Here is a 15,902-nt window from a genome sequence, read left to right on the forward strand (position 1 = left end):
CCGCATCGATTGACTCTTCTTTTTACGAAAGATTTCTCTGTAGCATGCGATGCTGTTTGATAGTATTTTACCCACAGTAGAACTTCTTTCAAAATTGGAGTCAATTGGAGAATTACCAAAACATGACACAGAGACACGAAGTGAGCAAATGCTGTTGGAAAAATGGCGCCGATAGACTTGCTTGGTGCAGGGTTGCCACAAACCTTCAATTTGTAAAAAACGCAATATCTGCGAAGCGCAATAAAACGAGGTATGCCTGTAGTGGGCTGTAGTATCAGTCTAACCTCTGGCCCAGTGAACACATACTTATTTATTGACCGGGAACAGCTCCAGTGGGAGAAATTGAGAGGTAAACTGTGTAACCTGATGGTTAGGGTACTTGGATCTCCCACTTCTTAGGTGGGTGTCCTGACTACCAGGGAATGTCTAGTTTTGACTGTTCTGATTTGGGAGATTGTCTCCATCTTTTTCATTTAGAACCTGGGAAACTTTTCCCAATTAAAGTTTTGCTGCCACTGAAACCGTTCTCTGGCTATTTAGGGGTGGGCTAGTCTTTCTCTCTCTCAAATCTATCATAGACCCAAGAAAAATGGAAAAAATACATTTAAAATTTGTATATTCCCACCCAAACTAGATCTTTTCCTGAATCAGCATTATCTTACAACAATGTTTGACCAAAAACTCCCTTCCAGTTGTAGTACTGAGATTGTTAATATAGTATGTGGTCTGCTGATTAATAGAACTTTCATCTGCATATTTAATTCTATGTTGATTTACCTACTTTTTTGAACATTATAACAGCTTCTTGAAAAAGAGTAATATAATGGTGGCATTTAGATTTTGGGTAGAGCAGGTCATTTGATTTCATACCATTATTACTGTTTTTTTAAAGATTTACTTTTGAAACTACAGAAATTTAAAATGACAAGAATGACAAACTCTGGAATGTTTTACAGGGATAATTTGCTTTGGAATATCCTTTGTTATGAAGGCAGGTTGTCTTGCAACTACTTTTGATTTATTAATCATGTGGGTTTTTTTGTTCTCTTTTTTTTACACTGACTGTAAAATTTGGCAGAATTTGGGAGAAGGGGCATAAATACTGTGGGGGGAAATTTTTTTTTTATATAAAATGAAGGAATGTATATAATCCTTAGGTTTTTTAAGTTAAATATAGTGTCATTTATATTTGGGGGATTAATTTATTTCTGTTTACACGTTCAGGATAATATTTTGCTCTTAATAAGATGAATATGAATAATTACAAATCCTTTGTTATTTTTGTATAGTATTTTCCATTCAAGAAATGAAAATGTAAATGAAAATCATATTTGTTTAGTAAAATTATAATTGCATATATAACACCTTTTAAAATGTGTTGCTAAAAGACCATTTTAATTGTTTCAATAGCATGTGAAAATTCTGGTCAAATAAAATATAGCTATATGGATGAGGCATGTAATCCAGAAGGATAAAACGTGATAGAGAGAGAAACAGATGGAACTCTCCAATTATAATTTTGTGTTGAGGAATGAAAGGGTTACATAGGTATAACTGCTAGCAGAATTTGATCCAGTGACTAAAAAGATACAGGAACCCAATATGTGATACTCTCATATTTCTGTGTTCCTCAGTACCACAGACTTATTAATCTTCTGCCAACTAGCACAAATTCAGTAAAAACATATTTTGGGTAGATACAAATATGAAAAGATCTGGATACAATTTTTAGGAGTTAGATCTGAAACAGGAATTCACTTGTGTTTGAGGTCTGTTTTCACGTGCCATTCGTGGACTCGAGCTTGCTTAGGATCATTCCTTTCATTTCCACAGCAGGGTAAAAAACTGTTTAGAAAATAAAGTAGAAGCTTTGTCCATTAGACATCTGTCTGGATATGTTACTCAAAAAATATTTCCCAACGTATGGCTAGATATAGAAAATAGTTACTGTATCATTCTGTGTAAATGCGCTTCCTTTTGAGAACGATTCTATTTGTGGATTGTGCAGTTTTTTCTTGTTGAGGATCAAGATACTAAGTTTTCTTCACCCTTCAGACAAGAGCTGGTTGGAGGGCGGTACTGAGGAACTTTTTAAAAAGTGCATTGGCTATATGGTAATTTAACAAAAACTCTAATTACTGCAAAAATACCACTAAAAGAAGTTTACATTTTGCATTTTATAAAAGTCTGTTATAAATCATAAAGCTGCATATCAAGCACATTATAGACTATAGTATATCAGTATTTTTGCTGAAGCATTGACTTGTAATTTTGTTTTCTGTTATGGAGTAAATGAACAGGAAGTTGTTTGGTGATCATGTTCAAAAACCAAGGAGACACAAATAGCTAAATACTGATCTCTGTGAAAACCAACATTAAAACTCTTTCATATTCAAGGGGTCTGTATTTGGTCTCTGATATGTGAAGGAGAATATTCATATGTTAGAAAATTGAACGGCTAATTTGAAATATTTGTTTCAATCGAAAATCAGCAAATATCATCAAAAGGCTCTTATTAAATTATGTTATTATGGAACAATTTATGTTTTAATTTGAGCAGAGGTGCTTGTTAGGAATAAAATATTTAAAAAATGTTTTACCGTTCCCAAATCATTAAGATAGTACAGATGAATACTCCATAGTAAGCATGCATCCATTTTTAATTTTTGGCCCATCGATTTATCCTTCTCCCTCAGAGATGTAGGGCAAAGTTGATATTAAAACTAGGGCAGGGGACTGCTGCTCTTATTCTGTGATAGGTGGCACTGTTACCTTCTGGGGTAACAATGAAAATTCCAAAACCTTAGGGCATTTATACACATGCTGGGTGGGGTGTTAATTAGAGTGGCTCTGAGAGCTGCTCTAAATAAAGTGCCCAGAGTGTCACACATTCCAATATTCCCTTGTTGAAAAACGGTGGCGGGGGTGCTTTAACTAAAGCTCATCAAATGGTGCCGCCATTTTCAGCGTGGAGACGCTGATACCTGTGATGTTGGAGTGCAGTAATTATCTTGCTCTGATGCGCTGTAATTACAGCGCATCAGAGCAGCCTTTATGCATGTGTATAGGAGCCCTTACTGGCTGAACCCGAAACGGTGTAGATAAATGATGGAGGAGGCTATTTTAAACAGATTGGTTTTTAAGATTTATTTGTTGGCTCTACTACGTGCCCTCCCCCCAACCTGGTCTTCCACAGTACCATTCAGCCAGTACAGCTTTTTAATCTTTAACAAAATGTTTCTGGGAAGTGATGTTTCTTGTTGCCCCTTCCTCAGGGCGGATTGCAAATGTACAGTCAAGCCATATATGAACTAGATGTTTAAAGGTCAGCTTTGTGAATTAGAAAATTAGAAATGGACATATATAGAAAAGGATTAATATGCTAACTAGAATGATTATATATTACAAAATGTTTCTAGTTTAAATATACTAAACATAGACGCTTTCACTTTACTGATGTGTAATTTCTATACTATTCCTGCATCTTGAGCAAGCAAGGAACAATTTCTCCAGGGTTTTGAAGAGATTCTTTTCATGCTAGTGAGTTGAGTTAGTTAAGTTGACTTGTTAAAGTTGTCTTGTAAATTACAGAACAGCTACGGCAAAAACAGTTATTCAGACCCAATGAACACAACAGAGGAGGGTGGGGGTGTGGGGAAAGTGGGTGATTCATCTTCTCCCTATGCCCTAGCATTCCTTCCCCCACCCTGGCTCCAACTGCTTTGTGGGATGCTTGGCCATAATGGCCTGAGAGCTGTGACCACAGGGGGTGGCTTGTAAACTCCTCAGCTCCCCCTGTTGACCCTTCTTTCTTCTTGCTCCCCGGGACTTTCCATCTCCCCTTGGGCCTAAGTTCCCATTGTGGTTGACTGGAGCTGGAGCACACCGTGTCATCACGGGTTGCATGGTATCTTCATGCATGGTGTGACTCATGAGGAGAAGTTTTGGGAGAACTGGTCATGAGTCCTGTGGGTCATGCCAGGGCAGCAGCCACTTTGCTGGTATTGAGAGGGTTGATATGTGATCCGTGTCTCTGGGAGGGGTGCAGAGACGTGTCATAGGACTTGGTCCAGAACAGTCGCAGCCCCTGTGTGGGGAACAGTGTTGTGTGAAATATTTTAGTCTTCTCCTCTGCTGGTGGGGTCTGTGTAAGAAACTCTTCCAGAATACCCCTGGTCCTATGAGTGTGGTGGAGGGTAGGGCATCTACCTTGGTCTTGGTGAGGAAACGGGGCAGTTCCTTGTAGAATGGCATGCTTTGCTTCTTATTCACAGAGTGCTTCTTAGTATCCAACATGTGGTGGTAATGTCTCCTAATCACCATGGTCTTGGTGAGGCACTGCTTCCAGTCACTGTTGTGACCCCTCACCTGCATCTCCTGGGTGATGTGCTTGAAGACATCTCTGATTCAGTGCCCTATCTGGAGCTGACGCTGGATGTCCTCTTTGCCACAGATGGTGGTAAGATCCTTTATTTCCCTGAATTTCACATTTGGCTGTTGGATGCAAGTAGCAGTTCAGGGACTGGGTTTGTCCATGGTCTATGGCAGTGCCCATTGTGGTCTTAGTGTCTGTGAATGGGTAAGGATCTGGCTGCAAGGGGGTGAGTGGAAGTTTAGATGGATGGAAGCAGTGGCAGACACACGAGGGAGCAGTTCGCAGTGTGTGGGACTTGCTCTCACTTCACGGGCTTGGGGCCTCTGCTCCTACTTCACTTGGGCTTGGCTGCTAAGTTCACGTCCAGGACCTTGAATTGTCCAGGAGCTTTCAGTTGACACCCTGTGATTCTGGCAATGCCACACACCGTACTTGGGCTGTAAAATTCAAGGGTTTGTGGCCTACTTGATGCCTTAGGATTACAGGATGTCTCTCTGCTCGCCCTGACTTGGAATTTCAGTGTTCCCCTCAACCACTTCCCCCCACACACCAGACTACCTAGTTGATCATCTACTAGTTATCTGATCAGTTATGAGGAGTCAGCCTGCATTGAATGAGAATGAAGGACATGGCAGGAGCCTTCCTTCCAGAAAAAAGGTGTGTGTGTGTGTGTGGGGGGCGCAGGGGATGGCAGATATTTAGGGCCTAACTTCAGCCACTGTTTCTTTGCACCTGTATAACATGGAGGACTTTAATGTAGTGGAATCTGTCAGTGGGATGTTATGAATTTCAGCCCCCAAAAGTACTTGCCAAATGTAATTAATTTCATTGTTTCACTTTTAGGGTAGTTGGTTATAGCTATGTTGGTCTAAGGACATAGGCAGACAAGGTTTTTTGGGTAAATGTGATTATCTTTTATTAGACAAACTAAATAGTTGGAAAAAATGTTCTTTGCAAGCTTTTGGGCACAAATGCCCTTCTTCAGGCATAAGAGAGTGGTGGTGTTTTGTGTGCTTTCCTGGGTGGAATGGAAGCCAATATGCAAAATGAAGGTCTATGAAAATGCAAATGCGTGGCAGTGAGGATCAGAGGGGATAGAATAGAATAAGTGAGAGACAGGTAGGGTAGAGGGGGAATGTTGACCAGGTGGTAGAATGTAGCTGGTGACATGCAGACAGGTTACCTGGGGTGATTGGATGACTGGCGGGTTATAATGTGCCATAAATCCAAAGTCAGTACAGACAGTCCTTGGACTTATGACACAATTGGTTCCTGAAAACCATGTCTTAAGTCAAAGCTTTGCAACTCGGAACCAATTTTCTCATAAGAAACAATGTTATGAATGAGGGATTGGTTTCTGAACCAAGGCCCGATACCCTATTTTCACTAAAAATACCCCAGAATTTTGTACTCGATCAATTATAGATGAGTAATATAGCTACATTAATATATTTATATTGTAAATTGCAATCATATTGATTTGGAAGGACTTCTTTGAGGTGACTTTGCTGGACTTTTTGAAAGGCTCTTGGTTGGACTTTTTAAAGGGTTCTTGGCTGGAGTCGTCTCAGGAGACTTGGCTGCAGGTTCTTCTGGAGTCTTGTCTGCTTTCTTAAAGAAAGTGTCCAAGGAAGTTTGGATAGATGTTCTCCAGGGAGATGTGCAATGCAGCAAACTTGTTCACTGGCATGGTGTCACATTGGATCAAGCATTGTAAAGTGGAAACTGTCAGAAAGTTGAAACAGGGTGTCAATTTATAAATGTTATAAGTGTGAAACGTTGTAACTTGAGAACTGCCTGTATTTAGTTTATCATTTTTTGTATCGAGTAGATTTATGAAGTGAAGTTTGTAGGCTTGTCTATGAAAGGTGTTTTGTAAGTTCCCTTTGAGTATTAGCACTGACAGATTGGTGTGAGAGTGGTTATCTTGTGAGAAATGTGCACCCGTAGGTAGTTGGGTGTTTGTCTTTGCTAGATTTTTGGTGTGCCTTCATTCTGGTACACAGTTGTTGTTGTTTGGTTTCTCCTATATATTTTCCATTGTGGCATTTAGTGCACTAGATGAGATAGTACATTTTTGTATGTGCAGGTGTAAGATCCAGGAATGTTGATGGTTCTGCTGTGGGGTGTAGTTATTGTGGGACTGATGGAGACGTGTTGGCAAATTTTGTATTTCTTGTCCCGGCATGGTCTGGATCTGTTCAGTGTGCTTTGGGCCATAGGAAGTTTGCTTCAGGGGATGAGGTTGACAAGGTGCAGTGCTTGTTTAAAGGCTAGTTCACTTTTACTTTTTTTCTCCATTCCTTAACTGGCACTTTATAAAGTGCTTGTTTTGAGGAGGACTTCTAAATATAGATGTCACCAGGGAGGAGGCACAAGGCACCACACTTTGAAATGGCTGTTTTACATTATTACAATTTATTTTGTTATTTAAAAAGAAATAAATACATCTTTTATATATCGTTTATAAACCTGAGCAAGGTAGAAAGGTGGGATGACTTGTGGTAGCAGATATGGAGAGGTATGAGATTTTTAAAGGGAAGAAAAATATAGAGGGAGGTCTGAGGCAGAGATAAGGAGAAATCATCTCCTCTCATTACTTTCTATCCTTTGGATCTGTAACCCTTCAAAAATAGACATAAACAGAACTATTCTAGTGCTGGAACCAAAACCATATGCCAGGTTCAGATTCAAGACACTAATGGCAAGCACTCCCCCGCACACCTAAATCAAAATTTCACATTTAAGGCTTTATCCCTTCTATATGTAAAGTAGTTTTTGAATGAACTAGGCAAATCCAGAGAGATTTTGGTTCAGAGTTGAGCACTAACCTAAGTCTCAGGCAAACACAAACTTGTTTTGAACAAGATACTGTATCCGGACATTACAAAATGCTTCTGAGGGTAAGCAGCCACTTACCGCATCTGAAATCACTTTGGAGAATGCAAGATTGAGAGATTAGATATTTGTAGATACCAAAAACAAGAAAAAGTTTACTTACTTTTTGGTTACTTTTTTCCCCCACAGAAGCCTTCAGCTGAAGAAAGTAGAGTGATGTAAAATATTTCAGGCAAGATTCTGCTTCCTAATTTAAAGTCACACACATAATTTGCTCTTATTCTTAATTTCTTTACAGATGTATAGAACTCAGCAGCTTCACCTGATAAGCCTTTGTTGGCTTCATTCTTCCTTGAATGTGTTGTCTTCCCTCTCTCCTTTCCCCCAAACTGTAGAATTTTTGCATACTTGTAACTGTTCTTAATGATTATTACCCAGCTCAGGCAATGTCTCTAATTCATTGCAAGGAAACAAAACAAGGGCAGGCTAGAGATGTACCTTATAGAGTAAACAGTACAGTACAAAGGCCCAGTCCAGGTCCACTTGAAATCAAGGAAAAATGACCCCCATTTCAGATTTAAGTGTTACTACATTTCAGCAACTTGCATCTGGCTGAAAGACTGTGTGATACACTTGCCTCAGACCTCCTTCATAATCTTCTTCCTTTTAAAATCTCATACCTCTCCATATATGCCACCACAAGTCATCCCACCTTTCTACCTTGCTCAGGTTTATGAAGTATATATTGAGATGTATTTATTTCTTTTTAAACATCAAAATAAATTGTAATCTACCTTTACACATGCGTTCAGTTTCCCCAGACAAATTGGAAGGTAGTGATGCTATATATTAGTATGCGTAGGTGTGCTAATATAGATTTTGGACAGGTTCAAGTACATTTTTTATTTCCATTAGGGAACTTGCCCGTTGCTAGAAATCAGTGCAGATGAATCAGTTCTTAAGACAGGTTAACTATGAGCATAGGCAAAGTAGCCGCAGACCCATATTCAGCACTTGCTCACCTGTACCCATGACAATGAGCAATAAGATTAAATTCAGTAATAAGCAGTTTTTTTTGTGTGGCTATATCTGTGCTGCCTGGAGGGAGGACGCAGATGGACCTGGGGATTGGAGGCTTCACTGACTCTTTTCAGTAACAGCCTGGGGTCAGGGCTGGCTCAGCGGTCAGGCAGACCACATGAATTCAGGCCTAGGCTAGAGCGCTGCCTGGGGGTGGTGAGTGGGGTGCTGTAAAGCCCCATGGGTTGCCTGCGGAATGCAAACTACTGCGAGTTGGGATGGGATGTGGTCCAGATGTTTGTTATGGCGCTGAAGTCTGATACCACATCCACCCAGGGTTATCTTAGAGTGGGATCCACCATTCTGACAGCACTCTAGTGCCCTGACCATCTCTTCAGTTGCAGACGGTTGCGATGCAGAGTACTTTGTGCGTCTACCATGCAATAGTTGTAACTTCTATCCTGACCTCCTTGACCCAAGTTCTGATCATTTCTAGCATGTGATTGTAGGAGACTCGAGGCATTTAATGAGGTATGCAAGATCTTCATTCATATTAGTCTCAAGAACTGTTTAGCTGATTAATGAAATCTCCTTAGAGTCCATTCAGAAACAAAATTGGGTATGAAATCAGCATTCTGCAATCAGGAGAGTGCACGTTAGCAGTTAAGGGCAGGGTGGAAATGGAGATGGAGTTCAATAAGGTTATAAAGCGTATTTACTCAGAACTGGGCAGCTTTCTAAAACCTGATAGAGCCAACATATGTGGGAGCACTGCTCACTCTTAAGAAATACCTTTCGATTAAATTCAGATAATGTTGTGATATTATTCTCACACAGATTCCTTATTTTCATGATTATTAACCATCTAGGAGAATGGGAGTGCATTTGATCATTTTATTTCTTCTAATTTTGTTTCAGTAATTACTGAGAAATTTTGCACCCTTTTTTCCATGCAGTGATACTTCTCTGAGGCTACTCATCTGAGTGGTTTGCATTTGTTTCCTGAGCTATCTTGTCCAGAAGTTCTTGATTGATTTATGGCATGTTGATCAAGCTAATTCTGTGCTTGGGTGTAGTGTAAAGTCATTAGCAATCCAATGAACCGGAACAGTTTTGACCATAAAAATTCTTATTGCTGTTTGAAATACTGTAAAATGCTGGAAAAAGGGGCCAAAAATCCAGTATTCATGAGACTGTTTCAGACATAAACAGCTTTATTCATATTGAAAATTGCTTCCATCTGTGTATCATTCTTTTTCTTCGATATAGAACAGCACATATCTAACTTTTATCACTGAAAAATCCTACTGTCTTTATTCGCAGCTACGCATTGTATAAAGTTAAGCATGTGTGGAAGCCTTTGCACGACAAGTGCTCTAATGGTGATCTTCCAATGAGTATTATATCCCCAGCCAGAATTTGTAGTTAATTATCTTTATATATTGCAGTCTATCTTTAGAAAAGAAGAAGACACCACCTGGGAGTGACAGTAAGGTAGCTGCTGTGGTCTTGCTGATACCTAAATTCTAACCTAACACTAGTTTGAGTAATAAATTTGGCAACTCTCTTGTTTTGACAGGAGTCAAGACTCAGCTACCTTTTGCTGTAGGTTCATTCAGTTACCAGTTGTCTGGTCTAACTACAGGGCTCCAGAATGATTTATTTGTATTCCTGGTTGTTATCTGGTTGACTTTTGTTGTATTAATTCTACTCTTCTTTGTCTGCCTCCTTCAGCTTGTACCTCCTTTTAAACCTCAAGTGACATCTGAGACAGACACAAGATATTTTGATGAAGAATTTACAGCTCAGACTATTACAATAACGCCGCCTGAAAAATGTAAGCCTAAAATTGTCATATATGGTTGAGAAAATAAATTGTTTGTATATTTAAAATTATTATAAAAAGTTGTACGAAATAAGTTACACTGTCATAATGAAGAAAGTGGTCTCACTAATTTTAGTAGAAAATTAATATGGAAATAAGAGTACTTTTCTATGGCATCAGGCTACTTACACTGGACATAGTAATAAAGTTATATATTTAGCTACTTAGGCTCCCTCTACACATACAGGTAAAGGCATGAGAGGATCTAATGTATGATTCAAACAATCATCAATTGCGCCTCCTGCCATAGCACATTTGCATGGCCAGAGGTGCAATTGTGGAAATATCCATTAGAACGAACCATGCCTTATTGCTGGTGTAGGGGGAGGCTCACAGCCACAGGGGTCACATGGATCTGGGTCACATGTGACAGCCAAGACCCAGAGATCCATAACTGATGGGGCTCTGGGTCCGAGCTGTGCCTCCTGTGCAGAAGGGACTCAGAGCCCCATAAGCTGTTGGACTCTGGGTCCCAGTTCCATGTGAGGCCAGCACCAAGAGCCCAGTGTGGCCCTGGGGGTTTCATGCACTCCTGAGCCATGGGGATCATAGTGGCCATGATCCCCAGGGCTTGGGGGTTACACCTCTGTGGTTGGGAGCCCTGTTGGCTGAAGGGGCTCCCAGCTGCAGGGGAGACCCTGCTACGTGTGCAAATCAAAGCTCAGTAGCAACCAGCTATTAAGTTACCACACATTTTCAGGGTTTGAGCTTTTTATCATGTGATAGCTATTCTGAATGCGTATCTGGTCTCAAGGTAATTGTGCAATTAACCACTTAATTGCATGATACCTGTAACATGTAGAAAGGGCCTTAGATTTCTTAATTGGCTTCCAGTTCCTTATAATCTTTATTCATTCTTGAAGTGATTAAATACAAGTCGCCAAACTTCTGGTTTGCTAACTGCTGCTAAAGGTCCCAATTCAGCAAAGTAATTAAGCACATTCCTGTTTTTAAGTACATGCATGCCCCATAGAATTCAATGGACCTACTTAATTTTTTAAAGTTTAAATGCATCCTAAAATACTTTGCTGAATCAGGGCCAGAAAACGAGAACCAATTGCCAGGGAAGAAAATGGACAACTCTTTTGGCAATATCCATTATTTGACATGAAATTCACTCTAGTGCAGACCTCCTATCAGGCCCCATGTTGCACCAGTGTCCTTAATGCAGTTCTTGATTTACATTTAAATCATGATTTGGGCTTTTAATGTCTGGATTGAAGGGAATTTCACCCTTAATACATAGTGCATTTTAACCATCTTTATCTACACATACACAAACCATAATGCGGTTATACTAGTTTTTGGCTAACAAAAAATTAGCAGTTGGCAAACAGTAAAAAATAGTGCAAACACTAGTTTTTAAAAATGTATTTTAAAAAAGTGTACTTTATAAATGTACTTTAAAAAAATTTTGCAGATGGAAAAGGAGCCGGTATGTGTATTACACAATAGAGGAGCTTGAATTCCATTGATTATTTACCACTTTTTGGTGGTTTATACATCCCAAATTATTTTTTTTTCCTGAAATTTTCTGTGCTTTGTCCATCTAGAAGTTTATTTGAAATTTGTAGAAAACCAGTATAGCTGTTCTTTTGTTCTTCAAACTTCTAAAAGGCCTTTCTTTCCTCCATCTCTCTTTAGAAGAAATTTTCCACGTTTGCCTTTAAAGTAAAATTCTGGGGAAAAGAACAGGCTTTGTGTGTTAAAGTTAGGAACTTCTAACAATGTTTGCTCACATGAAACAAAATTGGCTATTCTTTTATCAGTCTTTAAATTTAACAGCAAAGAAAATTTGGGCTCTGTGAAGTGCTTTAGCATTCAGTCCAACTCTGGGCTGATCATTAGGCTGAAGGTGTCAGAGATATGATTTCTGCTTGTACTTATCTGAGGAAGTTTTCCAGTAGCTAGTAGAAGTATGGAAAATGGTGTGGCTAAGGATACATGGAACTTGGTGCAGATTGTGAAAATCCATCTGGGAACCTGAGGAAATCAGGTGATTAGGTTATTTTAAACCCCAGGCTGCTGCTGCTACCAGCTCTTGAACCAACTTGGTTAAAAATAGCTCATTAAGTCTACACGAGCTGAAATCGCATTTTTGACTGCAGTGTAGATACCCAATTCATCAAAAAGTTTAACTTGAAATGGCCTAGAATTTGAGACAGTTTCAAGTTTAAGGGGGAGAATTTTGAGAATGCAGCCTTTAGATGGGCTTGCATAGTAAAATGATCTAGCTTAAAATACTTGAATATATTTCCTCCTAGTCTTTTTTCAAATGTAAATAATACATCTTCAGGTTCCAGGTCAAGGTAGGTGGCTGAAGATCATAGAAGATGTGTCAGGGGTTTGGTTATATGCATGAAAAGTGACTTAAACTTCATTAGACGTGTTAGAAGAATCAAGGAAGTGCTATACTGTTATGATCAGCGCAGCAGCTCCATGGGCTTAGGAAGCAGCTCCAGAGTAGTGTGCAGCTGGGTTCAAAGCAACTCCATGGATGCCTGGATTTCAACAGTGCCATGCCCCACCTGCTGAATGTCTTCTCCCAAAGTTCAATCTAGAACAGCCCAGTTAGGCATCTAGGATCCCTACACAGTCAATGGAAAAACTTGGAAATGCTTAGAGTGATTCAGGGTTAGGCATCTAGGTTCTTGATGTAGAGAACAGCAAGCAGAGGGCAAAAATCCAGAAATACAGACAGTGGGAACCAAGCTGAAGGTATCCATCAGGCATTTGTACTTGCTTGTAATTTACACTGCCTGGTCTTAGTTTGGAATTCACCGTGTCAGTAGTTTCCGAAGAGACGAATTCAGAACATCTAGTCTCACATCAGTAGAGGTGCCCACTTCTTGCATAGTAGTCTGTTGGTTAGATCACTTGAGCAGAAAGTGGGAGGTGATGATTCTAGATCTGTCTCAGCTTGGGGAAGAGATGAACCCATATGCCCTACATCTTCAGAGAGTGCTCTAACCACTAGGCTATAGAATAAGCTGGATGAGGGGATACCATCTATTCTATTGAAGCTGAGTTACTGGGCAGGCACAAGTGCAAGAGTTAGCCAGGAGAGCAAGCAGGAGGATGATTGTCTTTATCAGGATGGTTACAGTAGTCCCCTGGGAGGGGATTGGATGCCCTGGGTTCATGTCTCTGTGGCTAGTGCTACTTATACATTTAATGAGACCATAATTGGCTGAAAAACTGAAATAACCATAACAGATCAATTAAAAAATCTAGTTTTGTTGAGAATTAATTAAAATATTAAGCTTTTCCATTCCCACAGATGATGAAGATGGTATGGACTGCATGGACAATGAGAGACGGCCGCATTTCCCTCAGTTTTCCTATTCTGCAAGTGGACGAGAATAACTCTTTTGTTCTGCTGCTTCACCATCATCTTAGGTTTATCACTGAAAATGATTCCTGAACATCACCACCAGTACTAGATATTATTTAAGATAGCAGGGGCACTTTCAGAGGTTATTCCAAATTGAACAAGTTTCCTCCCCACCCTCAACAACAGGGCTTTATTTTTTTTATTTTTTTTTTTTGCATGAAACTTGGTCTAAAGTCTCCCACTGTGCTGCTGCCCATTGTCTCAGTGTAATAGCAATGTCAAGAAATCATTTAAAATCTTTTGAAGTTGGATGACTTAAATCCTACACTACATTTGTGCTACTGTTCCTCATAGTGGAGGCTAAATGAAGAACATGTTGGTTCCAGGTATATTTCCTCTCTCCTAGGAGACAAATTAGAATTGGAATTAGTCTTAAACAGAAGACTAGTGCATATTGTTTTACTTCTGTTTGTGCTGGTCAGAACAAGGAAGTGTTGACGGTGGTGATGTACATATGTAAGGTTTTTGTTAGGCATATCATTACTTGAAGCAGGTCTATGTCATTAACATCTGGCTGGAATTTGTTTGGGAAACATTCAAAAGAGGACTTATAACTGTTGATATATATAAATATATATATATATTATTTTTTAATTACTGTTGGATACTACAGAAAAAGCAGAAGGGCTGGGCTCACCCAGCCTGCCACTTAGACTTCCAGGTTCATGTGCAATCATGGAGAATTGAACATTTTACATGCAAGAAATGAAGGCATAAAAGCAGCGGTTGAAGTTGTTTTAAGGGTCTTATAATTTGCACCAGATAACATTTTTCTCATGCTTTTCTTTTTCTTTTATGAAATACATCACCTCTGATGGCTGAAGAATGTAGACAGGCATAATGGTATTGCTTTTCACCAAAACTTGTGCACGAAGGCGAACAGGTGTTTGCCTTCCTTGTTTTTATTTTGAGTTTGTGAATTAGCTTTTTCTCCAGGAGTTTAACTCTGAATGATCTTTCTTTTTTCTTTTCTTTCTTTCTTTTTTTTTTTGGTTATACTGCAGTAGTATTTATTTTTAGTGATAAGGAGTGTGTCATGTTTGCAAATGCTGCTATATCTTAGAACAGGCTTACAGCAACTTATTTTGTAATATATGGAAGGACTGTACAAGCTGAAAAGAACAATGCACTTTTTCTCCTAGGTGGACATTTTAACAAGGCTCTGAAATTGTACATATTGCTTAAAATTGGGTTTGGGGAGTTAAAATACCGTTGGTTAGTTCTTTGGTGCTGGAGATAAGGAAGTTCCAACTCTGTGTGCCAAGGGGTTAAAAATTAATGGATCTGCTCCACTAAATATTGATGTGTTATAAAAGTCTGACAGCATAGTATAAATTTTCTGTTTCCTATGAAAGAAATGCATATGAACAATTGAGACCACAGTAATTACAAGAAAAGCACTTTATAATAAATCTGAAACCAGTAAATTAATGGGGACTGCTATCCTCAAGGAACATTTGCCCTAAATCAAGTAGATAATGAAACCTGACGTGTTAAGTATGACAGCGGTACCTAATTGACTGAATTTAACCATCATGATAAACACTCCACTGATAGGAAAATGTTGTCTTTCTATTTCCAAGATCTGTAATTAAGAGGACGTATGCAAAAACCTTAGTTGTGACCTTCACTAATGATAATCTTTGGTGCTAGGAGCTGGGATATTCCAGAGCTGCTAACAAGTGCAGCAGAGGTGAGAATATGCCCTTGCTAATGACATCAGAAAATCTTTACTCCGTGGAATTATCACTAAAGTATCCTCATTTCCTTATTTTCCTCCCATACAAACTGTGATATCACTGAGTATTACTGATTGCATTGTATGAATGAGTAAATGATTTTTGACAGGAGAAATGTTCACACACAGATACACAGATGCCTTAGCCTCTTGACATTGATAATTTATATATCCTAGCATAAAACCCACTGCTGGCAGTGGCTGTGCTGATGTTTTCAAGGGGTAGATGGGCATTTTAGCAAGGCAGCTAAAGACACAGACTAATTCAGAAGATTTTTCACATTTCTACCTAAGCAAAGGTTTATCTTTAATAATCAATGGATAATCAGAGATGTATCTTTATGTATATTCTAACTATAGGATGTCATTCCATCACCTTGTAACACACTAAATACTTGCCTTTAGAGAAATTATTCTTTGGAGAGTGACAGGAGCACAGTAAATACATTGGAGGTCTAGTCTGCACCTTTTGCATAGACATTTCTACACTGAAATAGTAAAATATTGAAATGAGCTGATTAATTTTCAGGGCGTTAATTCATACTCTAGCAAGGCCTCATACCTACCAACATAGATCTACATTGCTGAGTAAAAAGCTGCGGTATATGCCTGTATGTTTTCCTCCTTTTGTTTTCAGCTTGTAATAGCAATA

The 15,902-nt window shown here is 39.1% G+C and overlaps 1 protein-coding gene across 1 annotated transcript in view; it reads left to right on the plus strand.

Annotated features, from left to right (window-relative positions):
* Positions 1-13,862, plus strand: part of AKT3 (AKT serine/threonine kinase 3) — a 245,108-nt gene extending 231,246 nt beyond the window's left edge. Inside the window, exons 12-13 of the mRNA XM_019549778.1 lie at positions 9,968-10,070; positions 13,399-13,862. Of these exons, the coding sequence (XP_019405323.1) occupies positions 9,968-10,070; positions 13,399-13,484 (189 nt within the window). The 3' untranslated portion in view covers positions 13,485-13,862. The remainder of the gene's footprint in view (positions 1-9,967; positions 10,071-13,398) is intronic.
* The last annotated feature ends 2,040 nt before the right edge of the window (positions 13,863-15,902 follow it).

Source organism: Crocodylus porosus, unplaced genomic scaffold (genome assembly GCF_001723895.1).
Source record: "Crocodylus porosus isolate Cpor-Errol unplaced genomic scaffold, CroPor_comp1, whole genome shotgun sequence".
NCBI lineage: Eukaryota > Metazoa > Chordata > Crocodylia > Crocodylidae > Crocodylus > Crocodylus porosus.